Here is a 25,339-nt window from a genome sequence, read left to right on the forward strand (position 1 = left end):
ACTTGATTCTTGGGATCCTCTAGTCTGCTGTTGGATCTCTGTATATTATTCTTTATTTCAGTCAGTGTATGCTTAATTTCTGATTGGTCCTTTTTCATATCCTTGAGGGTCTCACTAAATTTCTCGGAGGTTTCTAGAAGATTCTTAATTAACCTTATAACCGTGGTTTTGAACTCTATATCCAGTAGTTTGCTTTCCTCCATTTCTGTCATTTGTGTCCTGTTTCTTTGTCCCCGCATTTTTTATGCTTCCCTGTGTTGATAGAGTGGCTTTCTGTGCTAGGTGTCCTATAGGGCCCAGTGGCTCAGCCTCCCCAATTACCTGAGGTGGACACTCTTGGTGCACCCCTTTGTGGGCTGGGTGCACAGTCTTGTTAGAGTTAGGCCTTGATTGTTGTAGGTATCACTGGGAGGAATTGACCTCCAGGCCAATTGGCTGTGAGGACCAGTTGTATCTACAATGGGAGAACTTCTGTGCTGGAGACACCCTTATGGGGCAGGGGTGGCTTCAATGGGGCTTTGGTGCTCACTGAGTCTACCCAGGTTTTTAGGGGAGAAAGGCCAGGCCATTCATATGCAAAAGCCTTTGCACACAGCTTGGGTAGGGTTGTAAATTGGGTGGGGCGGGGTCTCAGGGAATCACCAGGGCGGAGCAAACCGCAATGGCTGCCAGTCTGCTCTGCCTCGGAGCAGTCCCGGGGTCTGTGTCCCGCAGCCCTGTGCAGGAACAATGACCTTTGCAAGCACCTCTGCGAGAAAGCTGCCTTCACGTTCCGCCCGATGCCTGACAGTCCAGTTTCTCTCTGTATGAGTCTGGGTCCCCAAATTCTCACCCGGAACTGGAGTTCAAAGCAGTCGGGAGCTTGTATCTCCCTCCCGATTGAAGAAGACAACAGTGTACCCAGCTGCCAGCCCCTGTACCTCCGCACTTCCAAATCCCTGCACCTCCTACCGGACTCAATGTGCTTTTCTCTGTCCTTCCAGTTGTAGAATTTCCACTCAGCCAGCCTTCCCGTGGTTCTGGATGATATTCGTTTTGTCTGTTAGTTGTAGTTTTAATGTGGTTGTGCGCGGCAGCAAGTTCAGGTGTTTACCTATGCCGCCATCTTGGTTGTCTATTTATGGACATTTAAGTCGTCTGCTATTAAATGGTTGTTGCACAAAACCATGTTGTTATATAACAATGTGGTATGGGAATAGCTTTGTGCCTGTAGCCCCGTGCACCAGAGTGCATTTGTAATTTGGATAATGTTGCAGATTGTCCTTCAGGAAACCATGTATGAACATGCCTATTTCCCCACACCCTCTCCAATGGGTTTCCTCTGACCTTATCATCTTGGGTGAGCTAATGGGCGAAAATATAAGTGAGGCTGAGCATCTTTTGTTTTTGTTAATCCTCACCCAAGGATATTTTCCCATTGATTTTTAGAGAGAGTGGAAGGGAAGGGAAGAGACAGAGAGAAACATCGATGTGTGAGAGACACATTGATTGGTTGCCTCCCATTCAATGCCCTTTACTGGAATCGAACCCGGGACCCTTCAGTCCAAGGGCTGATGCTCTATCCACTGAGCAAAACCGACCAGGGCGAGCATCTTTTTATATGCTGAAGAAGCTGTTTCTATTTCCCTTCCAGAAAAGTTCTGCTCTTTTGCCTAATTTTCTACTGGGTTGTTGACCCTCTTATAGATTTGAAGGAGTTCTCTATTTTTTTCTTAGTTTCTCGTTTTTGTTTTGGCTTTTCCTATTATTTGATTGATCTTTTAAAAACATAATTTGGATCATGCAACCTCTCTGCCTGACACCAGACTCTCATGGTCTTTGAATAAAGACCAATTTCCTCACTGTGGCTTATAGGGCCTTGTTGATTCCTTGAGCTTTATTATCACCAATTCTCCCCAATTCTATTTTTTAAATTACATAATATTTGATACATAAAATAACACACATATGTAAGTTACAAAGGATAATAATCATGTAAACACCCATGAACCACCTCTCAAGTAAGAACTGGATCCCAACACTTCTGTGTGTCTCTGGTGCTCCTTCCTGGTCCCACTGCCTCCCCCTGTGTTTGTTTGTTTTAAGTTTTTTTTGTTGTTAATCCTCACCTGAGGATATGTTTTTCTGTTGATTTTTAGAGAGAGAGGAAGGGAGGGAAAGGATGGGAGAGAGAGAGAGAGAATCCAAGTGAGAGACACACAGATTGGTTGCCTCCTGCATGGGCCCCTGCCAGGGCTGGGGATCGAACCTGCAACCCAGGTACTTGTCCTTGATTGGGAATCAGACTAGGGACACTTCGGTGTGTGGGCAGATGCTGTAACCACAGAGCCACACTGGCCAGGGCAAGTTTTGTGTTGTTTTTTTTTATTGATTTTTAGAGAGAGAGGAAGAGAAAGGGTAAGAGAGAGAAAGACAAAGAGAAACATCGGTTTGTTGTTCCACTTATGCATTCATTGGTTGACTCTTGTATGCGTCCTGACTGGGGATCAAACCCACAGCCTTGGCTAGAGGTGTGGCGCTCTAATTGAGCTTCCCGGCCAAGGCCTCAAACTTTGTGGTTATCATTTCTTTTTCTCCCCGGCCGGCCAGTGTAGCTCACTTGGTTAAGCTTCGTCCCCTGCACCAATTCCCAATTAGGACACATCCCTGGGTTGAGGGCTTGATCCCCAGTAGGGGACGTGTAGGAGGCAGCCAATCGATGTTTCACTCTCACATCTCTTTCTCCCTCTCCCTTCCTTTCTCTAAAATCAATAAAAACATTGAAAAACAACAACAAAACAGTTTCATCACACACGTCTCTGTCCCTAAAGAATTTATTGTACAGTTTTACAAATGGCTGAATCAGCCATTTTATCATGATGTATTGACCCTTTCTGATTCTAGTAACACTTCTATCTCAGTCTAGTTTGTCTGGTTTCAATATAGTCTTTATAGTGTTCTTTTGTAGTATTTGTTATGTCTTTTTAACATCTCTTTTCTCTCAACCTTCCAGTGACCTCATGTTGAGGTATGTCTCTAAAAAACATAGCTGGGTATTTTCAATCAAGTGTATCAATCTATGTTGTTTAACTTTGAAGTTTAATCTGTCTTTTATTAGTCTTCCAGCTGTTATTGTTTGCAAATTAGGCCGTGTTGGTCCGGGCTCCTTTAATTCATGTCGTTACCATGTGTGATGTGGTGGGACTCCACTCTTCTCTATGATCCCATTCTCCTGTGATGGATGTTCAGGTGGTTTCCAGAGTTTAGCTTTTCACAGTTGCTACAGGGAGCATTCTTGTACATGTTTCTTCATACACATGGGCAGGCATTTCTTTTGGGCACAGACTTGGGAACCATGGGGACATGTTCACCTTTATGAGATGGTGCCTCAGCATTTTCAGAGCAGTTCTCCCAGCACATCCACCAGCCATGCCGCCTGGGGTCCAGAGCACGGACGCTGGGCTCAGGCTGCCGGTGAGTCCCAGCCGCGTGGCAGGCGGGTGTGGGTGAGGTTACAAAGGCCTTGGCCTTCCTGCTTGTAGGTTTGGGTGGTGACTACACCAACTTCCCAGGGGACTGGGTGGTTTAAATGAATGAAGATCTCTGGTATCAGTCTGGTGGTGTAGAATGATGCCTTCTGGGTCTTCATGTGCATTTTTCTGGTTACCTGGGTGGGGGTGGGGGGACACCTCTTTTCCTGTTTATTCATGATTCACGTTTCTTCTTCTGTCAAAAACCTGTTCGTATTTTTGCCCATTTTTTTTTCGGTTTGTATGCCTTTTTTCTATTGTTATGGTAAAATACAGCCTCTTTTCTATTTCTGTTTATAGCATTTAAGGTTATAATTATTTCCTAAGTCCCACTTTTGTCTCCCCCTAAGTTTTGCCTTGTATTTTTATCATCATGCAATACTGGGTATTTTAAAGTTTCCATTGTGATTTCTTTTTTAACCTTTTTAAAATACTTCAAACATGGAACTTCAAGAAGATTCTTATTTCTAGCTTAATTGCTTGGTTACAGAAGATGATCTACTTGAAATAAATTCTTTAATATTTGTTAAGACTTGCCTATGGCCTAGATAGTGATCAGTTTTTGAGATTGTTCCATGTGTTCTTGAACAACATATATTCACTGCTTCTGTATGTCCAATAAATTCAAGTCTCCATCTTTCCTAATTTTTTGTTAGTCACTAACGGGTTAATCCCCCTCTGGGATAGAGGTCTCAATGTCTCTAGGTTGTTTTATCAATGTTTTTTAAATATAGAGGTAGATTGAGAAGGTGTTTTACAAGTTTAGAATTGCTACATTTTCCTGGTGAAGCAGTCTTTTTTTTAATCCTTACCCAAGGATATGTTTATTGATTTTTAGAGAGAGATGAAGGAAGAGGGAGAGAGAGAAACATTGATAGGTTGCCTCCTGTTCACCTGGCCCCGGGCTGAATCAGCCATTTTATCATGATGTATTGACCCTTTCTGATTCTAGTAACACTTCTATCTCAGTCTAGTTTGTCTGGTTTCAATATAGTCTTTATAGTGTTCTTTTGTAGTATTTGTTATGTCTTTTTAACATCTCTTTTCTCTCAACCTTCCAGTGACCTCATGTTGAGGTATGTCTCTAAAAAACATAGCTGGGTATTTTCAATCAAGTGTATCAATCTATGTTGTTTAACTTTGAAGTTTAATCTGTGTTTTATTGTGATTGGACATATTTGGCCTTGTTTCTGCCATCTTACTTTTATACTTTATATTGTTCCTTTTCTGTTGTTACTTTTGATAGTGGCTGCCAGCCTAATTGTCCTTCCTTTATAGGCGATCTGCTTTAACTCCTAGGCTGCTTTGCAGCCTCTTTGTTTTTGGTATTCTGCAATTCCACCAGTATGTCTAGGTATGGATTTCTTTGTATTTATCTGGTTTGATGTCTTTTGTGTGTGGCATCCGTTCTGCAAACTTCTCAACCATTCTTTTGCAGTATCTCCTGTTCTCCTTCATTCTCTCTCTCTGTCTCTCTCTGTCTCTCCTTTTGGGGCCCTGACTTGACTTAGGCTGGACTTCCTATTCTGTCCTCTTTGTCTCCATCTCCCTTCATATTCTCCACCTTCTTGTCTTTCTGAGTGGGAATCTGAGTGATTTCTTCAGATCCAATTCATGAATTCCTCCTTGGCTGTTTCTAATTTAATGTTTAATATCCTGTCATTTCAGTGATTATATTTTTCCTTTGGAAAAGGTTGATTTCTCTGTAAATTTACCTGATCAGCTGAGGTAATCTTGTGTCACCTGTTCTGTCATCCAGCTTTTATTTTCCTCAATCATCTCATACAGAGCTGATAATACCAGTTTCTGAAGTCTAAACTGTCTTTTGTTTTTTTCCTGTCGAATCTCCTTTATGGTGATTGTTTCCTTGTGTGTTTGGTGATTTTGGTTGTGATTGTGTGTTTACTTACTTTTACTCTGTGGAAAGTCTGGGGGTCTGAACTACTGAGGGTTCTTTCCAGGACTCCGGTTCTCTCCCGCGGGAGCCCTTCACGTCCCTCAATTCCTGGTGTAATCCTGTAAGCTCCCATTCAGTGCTCCCTTGTTTTTCCCATGTCCCCCTGCACAACCCAGGGTCTGCCTGATACAGTCTCCTGTTCCTTATTTTTTAGAGAGAGAAACATTGATGTGAGAAAGAAACATCAACTGGTTGCCTCCTATACGCACCCCAATTGGGGATCAAACCCACAACCTAGATATGTGCCCTGACTGGGACTTGAACCCACAACCTTCTGGTGTACCGGACGATGCTCCAGCCAACTGAGCCATCTGGCCAGGGCCATTCTCCTGTTCTTTGAAAAGAGCATTAAGTGATCCTCCTGCCAGGCATGGGGCCTGGATGCCACTGGTGCGTTCCTACCTGAGGAGCAGGGGACATCTAGGAGGGGCAGCGCAGGCTCTGAGTTCCCAGGGGTGTGCTCTACTCCACCTTTCTCTCTGTCTTCCCCAGGCCTGGCCAGTATGATCCAGAACCTGGAGCCACTTCTGAAGATGCAGGGCTGGGACTGGATGTGAGTCCTGGGAAGGGAGGGCGGGCAGGGGCGGCTGTCAGGCTGTGGGGTTCCCTGACCTGTCTCTTCTTCCCAGGGTTCCTCTAGTCAAGCTGGCCATCCGTGTGGGGCTTTCGGTCCTAGGCTCCATGCTGGGTGCCTTCCTCACCTTCCCAGGCCTGCGGCTGGCCCAGACCCACCGAGATGCTCTGACCATGTCAGAGGACCGGCCCGTGCTGCAGTGAAGTGGGGAACGGGTGGGTGAGAGGTTAGGGAGCCGAGGGGATGGATGGGGTGGTAGGTGCCTAGGCCTCACCCTGCTGCGTCCTTGCCTCCAGGTTTCTCCTGCACACCAGCTTCCTGTCCCCCCTGTTCATCCTGTGGCTCTGGACCAAGCCTATTGCACGGAACTTCCTGCACCAGGCGCCCTTTGGGGACACACCCTTCTTCCTGTGTGTATGGGGTGGGGTCAGGAGGGGGTCACTGGGGGACCCCTCTGTGTACTCCAGTCTGAGGCTCAGGGAGGAGCCATGAGAGCTGTGAGTCCTGGGGGAAGATCCTGGGGCGGAGGGGGCCTCACTAGCCTCCTCACCCTCTTCTGTGCAGACTGTCGGACTCGGCCTTTGACTCACTGCGCCTCTGGGTGCTGGTGGCACTGTGCCTGCTGCGGCTGGCAGTGACCCGGCCCCACCTGCAAGCCTACCTATGCCTGGCCAAGGCCCGCGTGGAGCAGCTGAGGCGGGAGGCTGGCCGCATTGAGGCCTGCGAGATCCAGCGGCGGGTATGGGTGCTGGTCTGGGAGGGAACCTGGGCTGCAGGGCAGGCCTTCCATGCCTTCCAAGCATGGGGCCAGCTGGAGCTCAGAAGGTCACCTGTCACTGCTACCTGCTCACCAGGTGGTACGGGTCTACTGTTACCTGACGGTGGTGAGCCTGCAGTACCTGACGCCACTCATCCTCACCCTCAATTGCACGCTTCTGCTCAAGACGCTGGGTGAGAGGAAACTGCCTTGTGGGGTGAGGGTGGCCTGGGGGTCCCTGAGGCGTCCTGGCCTCAGCCCCGCTTCCTCCGCTCCTCATCCTCCTGTCCCTATATCCCCCTATTTCACCCCTCCTTCCTACAGCCGTCCCTCTCTCTGCTCTCTTCTCACAGGTGGCTACTCTTGGGGCCTGGGCCAGGCCCTCCCCCTAGCCCCAGTACTGGCAGCAGCCCAGGATGGCCCAGTGGGCCCCAAGGAGGATGAGGCCCAGCAGGCGGCGGCCCGGATCACTGGGGCCCTGGGTGGTCTGCTCACACCCCTCTTCCTCCGTGGTACCCTGGCCTTCCTCATCTGGTGGACTGCGGCCTGCCAGCTGCTTTCCAGCCTCTTTGGCCTCTACTTCCATCAGCACCTGGCAGGCTCCTAGCCACCTGAAGAGACTCCTGGAACCCCATGGCCGCCCTCTCTGTGTGTGCCTCAGTATCCCCAGGTGCAAGAGGGCCTGGGAGGCCTGTGCCCAACCCTTCACTGCAGTGCCTGCATGGGCCCCCTTGGGACCCTGAGCTTGTGCCTCGAAACTATCTCCTGAGGCTGGTGGCTGAGTCCCACAGCCTTTGTTCCTAGACTGCATGTGCACATCAGGTTTGACAGCAGAGCAATAACAGAGGGGTGGCTTTTTAAAAAAGGGGAAAAGAAGGGATCTGGAGGGAGAGAGAGGTGGGTGGGGTGGGTGGGCCCCTGGTTCTGGGCTGGGCCACAGTGGCTACTGCCCTCTGCCACAGGTACATGGGGACTGCTTCCCTATAAAGGTCACACACAGACAAATGGGTACGTTGCTGAGGCCATAGGCCCAGGGCAAAGAGGATGAGGGGCTCTCTCTGACTCCGGAGTTTTTCTGTCACTGTGGCCACAGTGGGAACCCACTATGTATGCATGTATGTAGAACATACACGTGGCTGAAAAGCCAAAATTCAACTGAGTACATTTTAATGGTCTTAGTAGGCTTTATTGAATGACTCATGAATCAGCATCTTATGCTTCTGTTATGTGGATAAACATGAAAAATTTTAATGGTCTTAATAGGCTTTATTGAATGACTCATGAATCAGGCAGCATCTTATGCTTCTGTTATGTGGATAAACATGAAAAGTATATTAAAAACAAGGGTTAGCCCGGCCATGTTGCTCAGCGGTTCGGCATTGACTTATGAACCAGGAGGTCACAGTTCGATTCCCAGACAGGGCACATGCCCAGGTTGCAGGCTTGATCCCCATTGTGGGGCATGCAGGAGGCAACCTATTGATGATTCTCTCTCATCATTGATGTTTCTATCTCTCTCTCTCCCTTCCTCTCTGAAATCAATAAAAATATATTTTTAAAAAATTTAGGAAAAAAGCAAGAGTTAAAACCTGGCTTGAGGCAAACTAAATGCATCATCCAATTTTGATCCTTCTCAAATCTCCGGTTAAGTACAAGGCTGCAGTATGTGCCAGGAGGTGGAATTAAGGGAGGAGCCACGACTGACTGCCAAACTCATGGATGCCAAACCCTAAGCCCAGGAAACAGCTTGATTTACCCGTAGAAACTTCCAGAGGCACTGACCACAGCAGGTCTCAATAGGCCAGGCTGAGGGCCGGGGTGAGGCAGGCGGCCGGCTGGGGAGCTGTTTGGAAAGTTCTCAGGTGCTTATTTTCTTCCCAGGACACCACTGCTGGGAGGGAAGCCAGGCTTGGTAGGGAATGTGGTGGCAAATGGGATTAGGTGACTATACGTAATGAAAGCTAAATGGAGAGAGCCACTACCCCTATCCTGCCTGCAGATTCTAGGACTTACCAGGCATGAGACTGAAGATCCCTGGGAATCCAGCCGGTCCAAGAAGAAAGACCTAATAACACTAGCACCACAGAGTTCCCATCAGCCTCCAGCTTAGGTAGGAGTCCATGTGTTCCCCACACTCCTTTGGCCTTCCAACCTGCTTGTCTCAGCCCTTATTCTTCATTGTGAGTAGACAACCAGGATTGCCCAGGGATCTGAGGAATGTCCAGTGTGGAAAACGGACCCGAACAGAAAAAAGACGACTTTGGGGAATTGATTCTACAGGGAGAAGGGAACTTACAAAACAAAAACAGTCCATGCCCTGGCTGGTGTGGTTTGGTTGGTTGAGTTTCGTCCTATGCACCAAAAGATTACTGGTTCAATTCCCGCTCCTGGCACATGCCTGGGTTGCGGGCTGGATCCCCAGTAGGGGACATGCAAGAGGCAGCCAGTCGATTGTTTCTCTCTCACATGAATGTTTCTCTGTCTCTCCCTCTTCATTCTTCTAAAAAAAAAAACAAAAAACATTAAAAGAAACAACAGTCTAGAACAGTGATGGCGAACCTATGACACGTGTGTTGTTTCTCTCTCATGAATGTTTCTCTGTCTCTCCCTCTTCATTCCTCTCTTTATTAAAAAAAAAAAATCAATAAAAAACAACAGTCTAGAATGTTCTCAGAGAAAAGAGATTCATGAAACAAGAACAATGCTACTAAAAGGAACATCTGACGAACCTTTGTTGTTCTCTTTTGAGCTCTTGGAGATTAAAAGCAAATGGAAGATAAAGTGGAAATCTTACAGAAGGAACAAAAAAATAAAAGATATACAAAACAAGAACTGACAGGAAATTAGAAGATTGGTTTAGAACAGGGGTCCTCAAACTACGGCCCACGGGCCAATGTTCTGAGAAAAGAGATTCATGAAACAAGAACAATGCTACTAAAAAGGAACATCTGACGAACCTTTGTTGTTCTCTTTTGAGCTCTTGGAAATTAAAAGCAAATGGAAGATAAAGTGGAAATCTTACAGAAGGAACAAAAAAACAAAAGCTATACAAAACAAGAACTGACAAAAAGGAAATTAGAAGATTGGTTTAGAAGAATCTTCAAAATAGTTCTGGCAGAAGAGATCCAAGCAAACAGGGAGAACATTCCATGGAACAAGGCAAGGTTCCAGGTGCCTGATGCCCAGCCCTTGGTGTCTTGGGATGCCTCCAGTTAATGGAGCATTATCTCCCAGCTCTGCAGGCCCCGCACTGTCCCCTGGCACCTCAGGAGTCATCATCTGACACCTGGTGGCCCCCGAGCCCACTGGGCACACTTCTTCCTGCAGCGGTGCCTTAGGATGCCTGGCCCCTTGCTTGCCCAACCATGGCTGTGCCTGCTCTCTGCTTTGGAGCTCAACACCATGTGGTTAGGGACACGTAGGAAGTGGAAACACCATAAACAAAAGCAAGGCAGTGACTGGCACAAACAGCAGGCACAATGGGGTGCAGTGCTTGTGGGGCAGCCAAGGCAGGAAGAACCAGTGACAGTTACAGCCTTTGCTGTCCAAGATATTTACAGTTTGCACATTTCACACACACACACACACAGAGAGAAGGTAAGAATGAGAAGAAATGAGGTGAGAGAAAACTAGGTAAGATGGAAGATGGTGGTAAAGATCCGGTGTTTTCAGGAGGAGGATAAGTGTTTTAGTTTTTGTTGACTCATCAGTGGCAATTTCCACATATTGGTGCTGCTCAAGGAGGGGGGTCATTCTGCCCCAAAGTGACACTAGTCAAGGTAGGAGACATTTTTGAATATCACAGCTGGAGGGAGGGAAGAGGCTAATGGCGTCTGGTGGGTGGAGGCCAGGGATGTTGCTCAGCACCCCACAGTGCCCAGGATGGTCCCCAACAAAGAAAACCTGGCTCCAGACATCAGTAGCGCTGAGAAACCCTACATCGCAAGAAATTGACTATATAATTTCCAAACCACCTAAAGAAAAAGAATTAAAAAGAAGCCCCCCCCCCCCAAAGCAAATCAAGAGAAGTCAGCCAAGGAAAAAACTAGTGCAAAGAAAAGATGCTGCAAACTGAAACAGGACCTGAGGTGCACCACGGACTCTGAAACAACCTCACTGTCAAGTCCTCCAGCCTTCACCTGCCCTCGTCCCCTCCCCACAAGGCACTATCTGGCCTCCCCTATGGCTCTCCTCCCCCCCCTGCAGGCTCCTGTCTCCCCTCTCCCCTCCTCTCCATCCTTCTGTGGGCTCTAGATGTTTGTCAGCAAGTCCCACTTTTATTCCTATGGTCCTCAGTGTCTTGGGCAGCTCAGCCAGCATGTCCAGTGCTCTTGACCTTCCCCTACTACCCCTCAGGCACATCAGCTCCATTTTTCTGTTACCGTTCTCTTTCTCATACCCAGCCTATTCGGAAACCTGTCTGCAACATCTTCAAAACCCCCCTGACCCCAACACCCCACATCCCTGACACCACTTTGCTCAGCGACAGCTGCTTGTTCCCTTGCACACAGCTCTGCCCAGAAGCCAGAGAGGGGTTTTGTGGCAGACTCCATTCCCTAATTGAGGGGCTGCCTCAATTAGGGAGCATGAGGGCTTTGAAGGGCACCTAGCTCCTGAGAGAAAAACTCAGACTTCCTACCAAGCAGACTGCTAGGACAGAGCTGGGAAAAGCGATACGGTCCATGACTTAGAGAAGGACCACTTTGCCAGTGGCTTTGTCCATTCTGGCTGTTATAGCAAAACTAGTGGCCCGGTGCACAAAATTTGTGCACATTAAAAGGGAATTAATTAGAGGAAATATTTTAATATTGCTATTTGCCCTTTCTCTATAATAGAAGTGTCAGAGATGAAAGAAAATTAGTAAAATGTATATGAATATCTTTCTCCTGTCAGAGTTTGGGGCGCACCATGGGAACCAGAGTAAAGTCCCTGTCCACCCATGTGCACCTCAAAATCGTGCAAGACCCAGACCCGGCCGGCCCCACCCGCATTGAGCTAGATCCAGACCTGGCCGGCCCCATCACCATCAAGCCCTGCCGGGTGGGGGTTGCAGCCTCAGGTCACCTGGCCTGGCACCGGGATGGAGGGCACGGCCTGAGGTTCCCCATCAAGCCCTGTGGGCAGGGGGTGTGGCCTGAGTTCCCCCATCAAGCCCCGCATGGCGGGGGGCTCAGCCTCAGGTCCCCTGGCCTGGTGCCAGGGCGGGGGGTGCAGCCTCAGACCTGGCCTGGCACCGGGATGGAGGGCACGGCCTGAGGTTCCCCATCAAGCCCTGTGGGCAGGGGGTGTGGCCTGAGTTCTTCCATCAAGCCCCGCAGGGCACAACCTGAGGTCCCCCGTCAAGCTCTGCTGGGTGGGGGATGCGGCCTGAGCTCCCCCAGCCTGGCGCCGGGGCAGGGGTGTGTGGCCTAAGGTCCCCTGTCAAGCCCCACCAGGCCGGGGGGGGGGGCGTAGCCATTTTGTGTTATGGAATCCCTGCCTCTGCTGTGGGTGCAGCCATCTTGACCATTATGGTGTGATGGTCAATTTGCATATTCCCTCTTTATTAGGTAAGAAGATGCCATAGCTGGAGTGGCTGACAAGCAAAGGAAATTGATTTCTCACTGTTCTGGAGGCTGGAAGTCCAAGATCAGGGCACTGGCATGGCCAGGAGAGGACCCACTTCTAGGTTGCAGATGCCACTTCTCATACAGTGGAGGATGGAGAGGAGAGCCAGCTCTTTGGTGACTCAGAAGGGCACCAATTCCATCATGGTGGCCCCACCTTCATGACTTCATCTGACCCTAAGCACCTCCCCAAGTCCTACCTCCTAACACCACTAGGTTTCAACATAGGGATTTAGGGAGCCAAGGGAGACATCAGTCCATGACAGCCTTGAAGATAAAATAGCCAATATCTGCCCCCCCCCCCACACACACACACAACAAGCTGAGTAGGCAGAAGAATCACAACCAAGGCAAAGACAAGATCTTAAGGGAACACTAGGAATTATCAGAAGTTACCTGGATGTGACAGTTATTAGGAAGATACGAATCAGGGACTTGAGTCTGGGTCTGGTCTCCCAGGTTGAAGGCAGGTGCCTGGGCTGGGCCCTGGGGTGCTCTTGGTTCCACCCCTCACCAGAGTTCTCTGGAACCTCAGCTTACAGGTCCTGCATCCATCCCCTTGCTCAGATAGCCTGGCTCCCTGCCTGAGCTCCCCCCCATCTTCCCTCATCTGCTTGAACACCCTACATGGCTTCCCAGGGCCAGTCTTGGGGCTGCTGCCTGACACCCACCCTGCAGGGAATTCCCAGGCCTTGGGGGGCTTTTCCCACTTCCTCAGGTGGGGTCCTTCCCTCCCTCAGCTGCCTAGGATTCCCACCTGACTCCTGGGCCCCACAGTGTATTTTTTAGATGTATTTCACATCAAGAGCCAGAACAGCATCACCCATCATGCTGCCACCCCAAGCAGAATGCACCAGAGTTCACCCAAGTCTGGGAACCTTGACTCACCCCTCACTAGAGGTGTTTGAGGCCCATTGCACACTGGGGCTTGAGGGAGGTGCGTGAAGAAGCTGCAGCCACTTCTCTCCAGTGTGTCTGTGTCACACCTATTGCTGCCTTGCTAGGGCATGAAAAACACACAAGATTCCTGCTCAGATCACTTGAGAACATCTCACCTTTCTGCCAGGCCGGTGTCTTGGTCTACAGTGTATAGAATGATTGAGAGGAAGGAAATAAACAACCAACAATCATGAAGAGATGCTTGGCCTTGCAAGGATCACAGGAAGATGTGACTAAAACACAAGTAGGTACCACATGGCACCCCCAAATGGGGAGTCAGAGGCTGCCAGCTGGGTTGTGGCTGAACCTTGCACAATGCCTGTGGGTACCGAAGTTCACACAATGGCAATGGAGAGCACTTTGTACCTGGAAGAGGTGACCCCACAGCTGGCTGGTCCCTCAGGGACACATCCTGAGATTCTCACCTGTGGGTGCAGGAGCCAAGGTGGCAGTCACAGCATTATCTCTCACTGCAAAAAGCTGGCCCAGGAATCAATAAATAGATGGGGTTAAGTAGTAAATAAGTAAATACCATGTTGCTCACCACCTACACACAAGGCTCCCACTTCCTGCCCCTGGTGGGTATGCCCTGAATGCCATGGCCACTGAGACGGACCTCTGGTGCCCTCACCTCCTGCAGTTGAAGATGGCAACATTGAATCCAAGGCTTCATCCAGCTGTGGCCGGGAGCCCCCAGCACACACATGACAGACAGGGTGCAAGAGACAGAAACCTCAGGGTTTCTCTGGGGCCCACTTGCTGAGCAGGACACGGCTCATCCTGACTGATGTCTGGAAGGACACCCCTATTACACAGACGGGAATGGGATGCCCCTGCAGAGGAGCTGGGAGACCCTACTTGGTAGACCCTTTCATGCAGTTTGCATTTTCTAGAAAACCATAGTATGAATTGACAATAAAAAAAATTACATTTTTAAAAAGTTTTATTCATGACTTTATTTAAAAATTTATCAAAATAACCCTATTTTTGGTTCATGGTGGGTGGGGGTCAGAGCCTAAGAAAAGAGACATGGGCAGGAGGAAAAGTCAATTTAATTTTTATTAAATATACTCTCTTGGCACAAATCTTTAAAATATATAAACATTATATATTAACAAAGTCTCTTCATGGCATCAAAATAACTCCAGACCAGGACAGGCAGCCAGTGGGGAGGGGTGTGACCGCGGAGGGTGCCAGCCCAGCTGTGAGTGGGGTTGGGGGAGTGGGTATGGGGCTGGGAGCGACCTTGGGGAGGCACACGGGCCAGTAGGACCTGGAGGACCCTCCTGCTCCTGCCCAGCCTGCAGCTCGAAGTAGGGTGCTGCCCAACCAGCCACCTGGTCTCACCCACCTGGGGTGGCCCCCCATCCTGTCTCCCTGTGAGGGATGCCCCTGCCTCTCCTGAGTGCTGGGCAAGGCTGGGAGAGGAGGTGAAACACCCAACAGGACAGCGATCACAGGCTGCTTGGGTCCCTGGGGACAAGAGTCTGGGAATGATACTGGGGCTGGCCAGCGGACACATGCAAGGAAGGGCACACCACGGTCCAAGGCAAGAACAGACATAGGACAGAGTGAAGGTAAGAAATGAAAGGCATGACTGGAAATCAGATCATTTCACATGATGGGGCTGGAACCAGATCGGGCCGGTTAGGGTGTACTGTGACTAGACCCAAGGCCAAATTTTAAAACCAAAAAGTCAAAAACCTTCAAATGTCATTAGGAAATGGGTGTTTCTGAGTCCTTGTGATACCCAGAGGGGCGGGAACTTCTCACTTGAGACCGGCTCCCTGGGGGTGCCCTGTGTTAACTAAAGGCCTCTGAACTGCCCACCCCAAGCCATACACTGTCACGGGCTCCCATTTGGGGAAGACCGAGGCTACCACCCACCTCCATGCATCCATTCATGGGAATCAGACAACCCTGTAGGCCTTAAATTGCCCCATGTCCAGGCCAAGCGCCCACTCAGGTGGGGAGTCAGGGATGTGCCAGATGCTATAGGTCCCCCCAGAAGCCTCTGCGCCTGTGGGTAGAAGGTCAGGGCCCGAGGCTCCGCCTCCATGAGTGCCGCTGTCGGGTGGGCAACAGAGGGTAAGACTGGCTCCAGGCCCACCCTGGCATGAAGTCAGGATCAGGGTCACTTGGAGAAGGCTGTTCACCAGCAGAAGACTCTGGGGACTGAGGAGTCATGTCACCTGCTAAGTAAAGGCAGGAGGGGGTGGGGCAGGGCGGTCAAGAGGCTGCATTTGTAGCCGCAGCTGAGCAGGAGACTGGTCCCATGTGAAGAGGCGAGGCCAGGCCTCTCCCACACTCCCGGGCTACTGCACCCTGAGCACTGAGCACAGCCGGGGCCGGTAAGGGGCAGGCGGAGTCTGGCTCTGAGCCTAGTAGGGACAGTCACTAGAACCAGGAGCGTGTCCAGGGGCACAGAGCACCAGGAGGTGGCGCTGGTCACTCCTGTGTCAGGGCGTTTGGGGGAGGGGCACTTCCGGGAGCAGGGCCAGCTCCGGGGAGGAGGGAAGAGGAGAGGCAGCGGGCTCGTGGCCCCAACACTGCACTTAAAGGGCCTCTGGCGTTCCTCGCGGACCCATGGGCACTGGGCCCCGGCCCCTTGGCCTGCCGGCTCGTTCCACAAGGCATTCCCACGTGGCTCTGGGGCAGAGCCAAGCGCCCCCTCACTCCCCAGGCTCCAAAATATTAGGGGTCTGCGGTCCTCCGCGTGCTGGAGCTTGGCTCCCTGTCCTGAGCGGCCCAGTGCGGGCCCCTAGGTCTGCAGGCGCCGCAGCAGAATCTGCATGAGGTCGAAGGTGGTGAAGCTGATGCCCACGGCGATGGGGCCCTTGAGCCAGTTCATGCTCAGGCCCTTGTAGAGGCCACGCACCACGCCCTCCTCCCGCACGATGGTACTCAGTGTGCAGGCGATGGAGGTGCGTGGGTGGCCTGTGATGCCAGCCGTCTGCATGCGCCTCCGCACCACGTCCAGCGGGTACGAGGCTGACTGCCCGATGAGGCCAGCGCAGGCCCCGAAGATCATGCGCTCGAAGGGGTGGGGCTGCCGGTGGCCGCTGTACTCTGCGGGGAGGGCCAGGAGGGGCTGTGAGGGCGCCACCGGCAGCGGGAGCGCACACTGCACCCACAGGAGCACCCAGCACCCACAAACACCCGCAGTGTCGTCCCTGTGCTTCAGGACCTGACGGGGGTCCCCGGCGCCTTCCCACCCTCACCTCCTGTCTTTTGAGAAATTAAAGTTTTTTTGGTTTTTTTAAGACAGAAAAGCACATGATTCCAAAGCCCCAGAATGAGCTCCTAGAAAATCACTCGTCTTCCCTCCAGTAAAGACATCAATGTTTCCCTGACTCTCCCCAGCCCCTCCCCAGCCCCTCCTGGGCAGGGGCCTGAGAGCAAGCAGAACCGTGAACACCCAGCACTGCCTCCTGGGTCCAAAGGGACCGAGGATGTGCAACCCATCAACAGGGGTTCTCCAAACACGCACTGTAGATTTATAACTAGGAATTAAAAATGGGAGACACCTCTGTTCACTCACCACATTAGGAAAACATTAAGTAAACTGACACCACCACTTGGGGTGAATGTGGGGCCAGGGCCCCAGGCAAGTGCTGCATAAAACTGAAAACAGGGTCTTGCACCCCCCGCCCCCCAAGGCGGCACTCCTGGATGTCCGCTGATCACAGAAAATGTGCCAACAGCCTCAGTGCCCCTCCCCTTACTTAGATGACTCAATACCCGCTGAGCAAGAGCTGCCCTACCCAGAGGTGTGGAAAGTGACTCAACTCCTTACCTTTTATAACCAGGAAACCAGATGAGGGATTGTTCCTGCCACATATTAAGTGCACAAGTATTCCCAACCACGGAGAGGAAGCTGCCGGCACTTGGGGTGGGGGGTGGTTGTTACAATGTTCCCTATACTTTTCAAGTTTCTCAAAGTTAAACACAAGAAGGCACTCCTCCATCTAGGCTACTCATAGGCTTTGTGCAGGTGCCTGTGTTGCACAAGTGGCCACTAACACCCTGGACAACACACTGAACTTCACAAGGTTGCTCTAAAAATTGGGCATTAAAGGTCGTAAGTCTGTGTTCCTCACACGGTTCCTGACATCATGTGTCTTCTCTTGATTCGGACCCTGAGCCCCCAGCCTGCCTCACCCTGGGGGTCCTAGTGCCTGGCCTCCAGGTCTATGTGACCCATGGGTGCTGCCCCACCCCCTCCTCACCTCTGTGCAGGCTCTTGAGGGTCTCATATGTGAAGAAGCTCAGCCCAGCATAGGGGATGACCCCCAGCACGGTGGGCGTGAAGCCATGGTAGAGGGTCTTCAGCCCCTCTTCCCGGGAGATGCGGATGAAAACGTGAAAGATGTTGCTGTACCTGCCAGGACAGAGGACCGTAGGGTGGGCTGTGGACTCAGCCCTTGTCTAGTGTTCCCGTGTTTTTAATGTGTCTGTGACCAATTAAAAACGAAGACTCAAGTTTCATGGAAGCAGAACTGACCCCCAGGCTTAGAGAACCTTCTGGAAGCTGCAGAATGGCCTGCCCTGTGGTACCAGGCAGGGTCCATGTGGTGGGTGTTGACACTATAGCTTCCTCTGTGGGCTGGACACAGAGGCCCAGACCCAAACCCAAGGATCTGACGAACGGATTCAACTTGGGAGCCCCATTGGACACAGAGCTCCTGGTACTGGTGAAGGTCACCGTGGTAGGACTCACATTTCCTTTGGGGTCACGGCCATGCGGGCTCGGACCAGGTCCAGGGGGTAGGTAAGTGAAGCAGCTGTGGTTCCAGCGAGTGCCCCTGCGAGGAGGCGCGGCCAAGGGGGCAGGGCTCTGAAAGGGGGGAAGGGGGAGGAGAGATGGTGAGACCCCAAGAACCAAAGGATGGGGGCCAAGCCCAAGGCCCACAGCTCTCAGTGTGGAGCAACCAAGGACGGGGGCGGGGGGGGGGGTTAGCTGAGCTGGTGGAGTCTCTTGGTGGACGATTCAATCAATGAATGGTAGGGCCCTTCCCTTGCGGCCCTCCTGGGACCCGGGTTCTAACATGGTGACCATGTGAAAGAGGATAGAAGAGCAGGGGACAGGAGGGTGGAGAGGGTTAGGAGGGGTGGGGGCCTCACTCTCCACGGAAGCCGTAGTAGCGGCCCAAGACCCGCTTGTACTCCTCGTGTGCGCTGAACTGGATGGCAGCGTAGGGCACCACACGCACCATGGTGGCTGAGTTCCCGCGCCAAAGGCTGAAGAAGCCCTCGTTGAGGTAGGTGAAGTAGAGCAGCCGGAAGGCTTCCTAGAGGGGGGGCAAGGTCAACACCTACGCCTGTCCTTCCCTCTCCCTGCTCCGTGAACACCTTGCTTTACTCTGTCCAGCCCTGTGCCTGGGGGCCCCACCTTACCCACTACATTCTCTGCCCACACAGCCCTCGGCCCTGGGAACTGTAAAATGAGAGGGGAACACCAGGTTTGCAAAGCAGGCTCAGAGCCCACACAGGGTGTTTTGTTGATGTTTGTCTGGTAGTCTAGCTTTTAAAAATATTTTTTTCTTTATTAAGTAACACCTGCTCTGTGTTTAAAAATAAATGTGAAAACATGGGTTTAAAACATCAAGTCGCCTCACCACCGGCCCTAGGATAGGCACTCTCCTGTCAATTCCCAGTGGGCTTCATCCAGGCAGTGCTCAGGGTGCCAGGACAAGTGGTCCCACCCCCGGCAGGGGAGGCCTTGGTCACCCGGGCTCCCGGGAACCAGCCTCAGGGGGTGGTGGGGGGCGATCAAAGGGGAAAAGCATCTCCCCACTTCCCCCACCCCCCGGCCTGCATAGCCTCCTGCCAACCCAGCAGGGCAGCTGGTGACAGTCCCAGAGCCTGGAGTTGGTGACCTAGTGGCTCACCTTTGCAGAAAATCTTTTTGAAGATACTGGGGGGAAAGAACAACACAAAACAGACCGTTAGATGCGAAGGAGAGGACCCCCCCAAGTCTGCATGACCCCCTACTGCAGGAAACTGGTCTAAGCTGGGAAATGACAGCAGCCCCTGAGAATGTTCCCTACCCCCAAAAGGACTGAGGGGGTAGAGTCCTGAGCAGGATCACTCTCCTCCCAGGAACCTCCTCATCCCCTGTACTCGGCCACTCTGCACGCCAACCTGTCCCCAGGAAGGGGGATGAACTGCCCAGGAGTCTGTGGAGGATGTTCCTCTGGAGGGTTGACAGCACCCCCACCCAAGCAAACTCCTTTCAGGAAGGTGTCACAGTCCTTAGCCATGTGGGGATCAGCCTCTGGAGGGTTGACAGCACCCCCATCCAACCAAACTCAGGAAGGTGTCACAGTCCTTAGCCATGTGGGGATCAGTCTAGGGATCCAACTCCCCCAGGACAAGGCCAGGGAGGTCTGTCTGGGGTCTGCCCTCTCTTCTCAATGGCCCCTAACCTGCCTCTCTTATCCTCCCTAGCTCCCTGGCTCACTCCCCTGCTCCTTGGTGTCCTGTCACCAAGGGCTGGAGCCACAGTGGCCACAGGATTCAGAAACAGTCATGAGGGGTCTTGTCTTGTAGTCTCCCGCTCCTCACTTCTGGAGCCTCCACTTTGTTTCCAACACACCCCTGCACTCTTGTCTGCGTGGATGTGTGCACAGGTACTGCCTTCAGAGTTACAGCAGCTCCCTGCAGGGCGCCACACTTCAAGTCTGCCAGGTAAAAATGCAGCTGACACGGAGGAAGGAACACAGGGGAGCTCAGCCTCATGCCTGCTCTTTCCACAGCCTCTGGGGAGGCGGTTGATGTTATCATCCTTGTTGTCTCAATAAGGAAACTGAGGCACAGAGAGGCTAGGGTACCAGCTCAAGGAACTGGGGAGGGCTTCTCTTTCAAAACAGCTGAAGGACGGGGTCTCAGGTTGTGACCGTGCTCCTGCCTGGTGCCAAGCAGGCACTGGCCACTGTACAGGATGGAAAGGCCTCATCTTCAGGGGACCCTGAGCCTGTTTAACCCTAAGGAGAGAGAGATGGTTTCTTCAACTGTGTTCCCCAAAAAGACATGGCATGTCCTCACCCCCAGGACCTGTGACAGACCTTACAGAAATGGGGCCTCTGCAGATGTCATTAAATTAAACCGAGGTTGTACTGGAGTGGGGTCAGCCCTAACCTAATGATGGGTGTCCTCATAAGAGGAGAGGACACAGGCAAGAAGGGAAGGCAGAGATCGGAGTGATGCAGCCACAAGCCAAGGATGCTTGGAGCCCCCAGAGCTGGAAAAGGCAGGGAGGCTCCTCTCCCGGAGCCTCCAGAAGGAACCAACCCTGCCGGCACCTTAGGTTCAGACTTCTGGCCTTGGAAATGTGAGGGAATAAATTCTGGTTCTAAGCTGCCTGGTTTGAGATACTGTGTGTTGGCCGCCCCAGGATACCACCTCACAGTGCAGTTTGGGGGGCTGTGAAGAGGGTGCCTGCCTGGCAGCATCTCTATCACAGAGGGACAGACAGACAGACAGCTTTTACCTTGGAAAATGATTTTGGTTCGGTCCAAGGGAGCTACTGCCGTTTTGGCAAGAGCGCCAGCCAGGGCCCCAGAAAAGAGGGAGCTGAGAACTTGCCTGTGATCGCTCTGCAAGAAACACATGAAAACACATCTGTTGTCAGAGGGGGGAGAGGCCTGCTCCCTTGGGGGTGGCACCAAGATCACCTTTCCTCACCCTCCATCACTCCCCTGCCCTGGTCCAGGGCGGAGAGATGCACAGCAGCGTGAGTGTCCTGGCCCTCATGGGCCCTGGACAAGCAGTGGTGGGACCAGGGCCTCAGAGCCTTCACAGGATACGGTGAAAAACCTCCCAGGTGCCAGGCACCATCCATGAGAGGTGATGCTCTGTCCGGGCCACAGTGGGACTGACTCCAAACATAAGTCACCCCTGACCCACCTTGCAAGCCTTGGTTCTGTCCACCCATGTGCGCCGGGCTCTTGCACTGCAGTGTTTCAGGGCAAAGTCATGAGGGCCCTTGTGGTGGTGGGGGGATAGGCAGGGGGTGCTGGGCAAGAGGACCCTGCCTGTGTCAGTGTGTCCCCTTTCTACATCTTTCTGTCAGGACTTCAGGGACTGGTGTCTGTGGCCCTTCAGCCAAGGCAAGGGAGATGGGGATGGTGGCTGGCCTGCATTTCGAGCTCCCATGGCAGCCTTGGGCCAGCACTTTCCCCGTCTTCTGGAGGCTCTCCAAGTCCTCCTTGTACAGCCTCTCTCCCTCCTTCCTTCCCTTCCATGTCCATCCGGGTCCTGAGCCGTCTCACTAGGTTGGAGTCTATATTCCTCCACCTGGCTCTCACAAACAACTGCGGTGAGCACTCTGCAATGTTCTGGACTGGAGGTGCCCTCATCTTTCCTTCATCAGCAATGAGCAAGAATGGCAAGGATCAGGTCGTTCAATGACCCCAGGAACCCATGAAGTCCCACAAAGACAAGGTGCCCTGAGGGGTCTGGGGACATGCCGTGCAGAGTGGGGGTATATATGAGCCCCACCAGCCCCCTCAGGGCCACCCCCCAAGGTCTACGGAGAGAGCAAGACATGAACTAAATCTTCAGACAATGGTGCACAGTCTCCAATCCAGGTGGGGGCCCACAAAGAGGCTGGCTCTTGCCCAAAGAGACATGGAGAAGCACAGAGGCGGACAGGCCATTTCACTATGACCAGAGAAGATGTGGCTCCTGCAGTAATCACGATGGAGTGGCAGAGGCTGAGACCAGAGCGGGTGGAACAGGGGAGACTGTGAGGGCATTGGGGGGTAAAACTGGCAGCCTAGGTCTGAGTGGATATGGTGGAGCTCAGGGCAACCCCTCACCAAGTCTGCTCAGCTCGGCGGTGGCCCAGGGGTGAAGGGCCTGGCCCTGGGTCTGTCCACACTTCTGGCCTGATTCTGGACTCTGTCCTGACTGCAGTGACCAGAGGATGGCCTCTCTGGTCTCTCCTTCCTCATCTCTGACACGCTGAGTGCTGTCTCCTGGTCCAGGTCCCACTCCCAGATCCTCTTCTGTGGGTCCCAGGTGCTCCCAGGGGCTGTGTGCCCTGCAACCTGGCCCCCAGCCCTGTATGGCCCCAGCTCCTTTCCCTTAACGCCCTGGCACCCCCTCCACCTGCCTAGAGAAGTGGTTTTCCTCCTGTGTTTCTGAGGCAGAACTTCACCAGAGGGTTCCGTCTGCTCCTGATTCACACAGGCCTGTCACTGGGACCCCTGCCTTTTCTGGATCACACAGCAAGGTTCTGGTTGTCTGGTCCTGCTGGCTTTGAGAGGTATGGATGTCAGATGCTAGAAGGTTCAGTGGTACTCCTAGCAGCAGCTCCCTGCCTCAGTTTCCTCTCTGTGAACCAATGAGCAATTGCTCACCCCGCTGTGAGCCAAGGGAACACCCCACAACAGCTTATGTGCCTGTCAGCACCGAAGGCGAAGCCAATGTGTCCTTTGTGCCTCCTTCTGCAGGTCACTTCCTGTGCAATCTGCGGTTCTTACAATTCCAAGGCCAGTTCTGTGCGTCTGGAACACATGTCCTTAAGCCCTGCTCTCAAGGGGGCTCCCGATGCTCTGTAAGTCCACTTCCTGGCTCAGCAGATGCTGCCAGTGGCTCTTACTGACCGCAGCAGCTTATTTTTTGAAGAGCTCAGCACAGGCATCAAGTGGTCCATGTGTCCTTGTCCACTGTATGGAGGGATCCTGCAGTCCGGCCGAGAACACAGTGAGCACAGCCGTGAGCACTGCGAGAAGACTCTGGGCTTCTTAACCACAGGGTGAGCTCCCACATCGGGCCGGCCAAGTGGACCAAGGCTGATGTCACATGTGTGGCCGGCACAGAAGAAGATGGGCACTGGGGATCCAGACATGGGACGGGAACAGACAGGCCTTTTGCTGGGATCCAACCAGCAAGTAGAGGGGCTGAGTCTCCCTCGTGCTCTGCTGGGAAGTTCACTAAACTGGGAGGGACACGCATGCCTGCTGTAGGCGTACCCTCGATGCTCCACATGGTAGGGTGATGGTGGCCCGACACACTGGCCCACAAACCAGTCCTCCCACCTGCCTGGCGCTCCGCAGGGCCACCTGGAATTTGGGAAAAGTCTGGAGGGTTGGGAGGATGACCACCTCAGCCTTTGAGACCTGCCCGAAGGGTGCCCGGAGAGCTAGGATAGGCCGTGAGGGCCCTTCCTCACAAAAGAGCCGGAGTTTGCTGATTCTTTTGTGTTTGCAAATCTGAGAGAGAAAAGGGGCTCCAGGACAACTTCTGACATTCCAGCCAAAGGTTTGGGTAAGGTTTTGGCTCTTGCCAAGTGATTGGGGGCTGGATTCACATCACAAATGGGGCAGCCAGCATCTCCCCCACCCACGGTCTCACACTGATGTAGCCCCACACCAGTGTGTGTAGGGCAGGGGTCCTCAAACTTTTTAAACAGGGGGCCAGTTCACTGTCCCTCAGACCATTGGAGGGCCGGACTATAGTTTTAAAAAAAACTATGAACAAATTCCTATGCACACTGCACATATCTTATTTTGAAGTAAAAAAACAAAACGGAACAAATACAATATTTGTATTTGCATGTGGCCCGCGGGCCGCAGTTTGAGGACCCCTGGTGTAGGGGATGATCTGTGATGGGTGCACACCCACAGGAGAGGGACCCATGAGAACACTGAGGCCAGGTACTTGCCTTTGAAGGGACGGATGAGGGCAGGACGGTGTCGGCATCCTCACGCAATCGCACCACGCCTTCCTTCACACCATTACCCATTCCAGGCTGCTGGGGACAGTGGAGACCGGTCCTGAGGAACAAGAGGGGGCATGAAACCCGATGAGAAAGGGCCTCCGCCACCTGCCTCATGCCCCATTCACTTGAAGCAAGAACTGTCTGAGTGTGATTTCCTAACCTGGCGCCAGTCTCCCTGCAGGGAAAGAATGCCACCATCCCCTCCGCTGATGGTTAATCATTTACAAAGTCTTTTATTTGATTGTCACAAACAGGCCTCTCAGTCATCTGCCTTTTTAGCCTGTACCAACTGGGCAGATGGGCTCAGAAAAGGTAAGCCACCCCACTGAGGTCACATAGCAGGGGGCAGGGGCATGGTAGGCTGTGAGGCAGAGAGGTGGGGGGGCCCTGTCTGCCCAGAGCCAAATGCCCACTGGGCTCAAGACAGCTTGGACCTGAGCCTCTGACCAAAGAAACAATTTTAGAAAATTAATCGCTCTAGCCAGTTTGGCTCAGTGGATAGAGCGTCGGCCTGCAGACTGAAGGGTCCCCGGTTCGATTCTGGTCAAGGGCACATGCCCGGGTTGCGGGCTCGATCCCCAGTGGGGGACATGCAGGAGGCAGCCAATCAATGGTTCTCTGTCATCATTGATGTTTCTCTCTTTCTCCCTCTCCCTTTCTCTCTGAAATCAATAAAAATATTTTTAAAAAGAAAAGAAAATTAATCTTTTAATTTAATTTAAAGATTGTGTGGCTGCATCCTCTTCTTGGCCGAGTTTATAGCAAAGGGCCCTAGTACTTAAGGATTTCTTACAGGAAACCCACATTTATACTCTGGGCGGAAGTGCACGCAAACCTCAGCATAGTGCAGTGAGGGGACCGCAAGGAAGAAAAGGAAAGACAGGTGTCTCCGAGATGCCACTGTGCACCGGTGCCCTTTGAGGTCTTGGTTCCCATGCTTTAGAATTATCCAATAAAGAAGGAGCACTTGAGAGCTTGCTCTCCAGTATATGTCATCAGTTTGGCTCAAATAAACTCAAAAACATTCTCTGCAGGTTTGGATGTTATGTTGACACCTCTATGGGAGCAATGATGGAAAAACAACAAAAAATTATCTAATAAATCAATACACCTTCCTGTAAAATGCTGCAAAGGGTGCAGATGTGCCCTGAGCAGGCTGTGAAAGCCACATCAGTGCCAGTGTGGAAGGTTCTAGAAAGCAAAGTGGGATTCCACTCCATTGGTCCTCTGCCGCTGTTTCCTACTCAAAACAGGCCTGGCTCTGGAAG

At 52.0% G+C, this 25,339-nt stretch overlaps 2 protein-coding genes across 6 annotated transcripts in view; one reads left to right on the plus strand and one right to left on the minus strand.

Annotated features, from left to right (window-relative positions):
• Positions 1-7,979, plus strand: part of TMEM161A (transmembrane protein 161A) — a 16,261-nt gene extending 8,282 nt beyond the window's left edge. For all 4 annotated transcript variants that reach the window (XM_014545747.1, XM_005873818.2, XM_014545749.1 and 1 more), the window contains 6 exons: positions 5,959-6,019; positions 6,096-6,239; positions 6,337-6,450; positions 6,605-6,779; positions 6,895-6,991; positions 7,151-7,979. In XM_014545747.1, the coding sequence (XP_014401233.1) occupies positions 5,959-6,019; positions 6,096-6,239; positions 6,337-6,450; positions 6,605-6,779; positions 6,895-6,991; positions 7,151-7,404 (845 nt within the window). In that variant the 3' untranslated portion in view covers positions 7,405-7,979. The remainder of the gene's footprint in view (positions 1-5,958; positions 6,020-6,095; positions 6,240-6,336; positions 6,451-6,604; positions 6,780-6,894; positions 6,992-7,150) is intronic.
• Positions 7,980-14,382: 6,403 nt separating this feature from the next.
• On the minus strand, positions 14,383-24,126 carry SLC25A42 (solute carrier family 25, member 42). 2 transcript variants are annotated; one of them, XM_005873821.2, is made up of 7 exons: positions 24,015-24,126; positions 20,930-20,940; positions 19,234-19,259; positions 18,467-18,633; positions 18,063-18,179; positions 17,572-17,723; positions 14,383-16,411 (listed from the first exon to the last, which is right to left on the minus strand). In XM_005873821.2, exons 1-7 carry the CDS (start codon positions 24,050-24,052, stop codon positions 16,104-16,106), a joined length of 819 nt encoding a protein of 272 aa, XP_005873883.1. In that variant the 5' UTR covers positions 24,053-24,126; the 3' UTR covers positions 14,383-16,103. The 2 variants fall into 2 exon arrangements, with proteins under 2 accessions (XP_005873883.1, XP_014401236.1); XM_014545750.1 differs by having other exon boundaries at positions 20,835-20,940.
• Positions 24,127-25,339: the final 1,213 nt, after the last annotated feature.

This window comes from Myotis brandtii, unplaced genomic scaffold (genome assembly GCF_000412655.1).
Source record: "Myotis brandtii unplaced genomic scaffold, ASM41265v1 scaffold421, whole genome shotgun sequence".
NCBI lineage: Eukaryota > Metazoa > Chordata > Mammalia > Chiroptera > Vespertilionidae > Myotis > Myotis brandtii.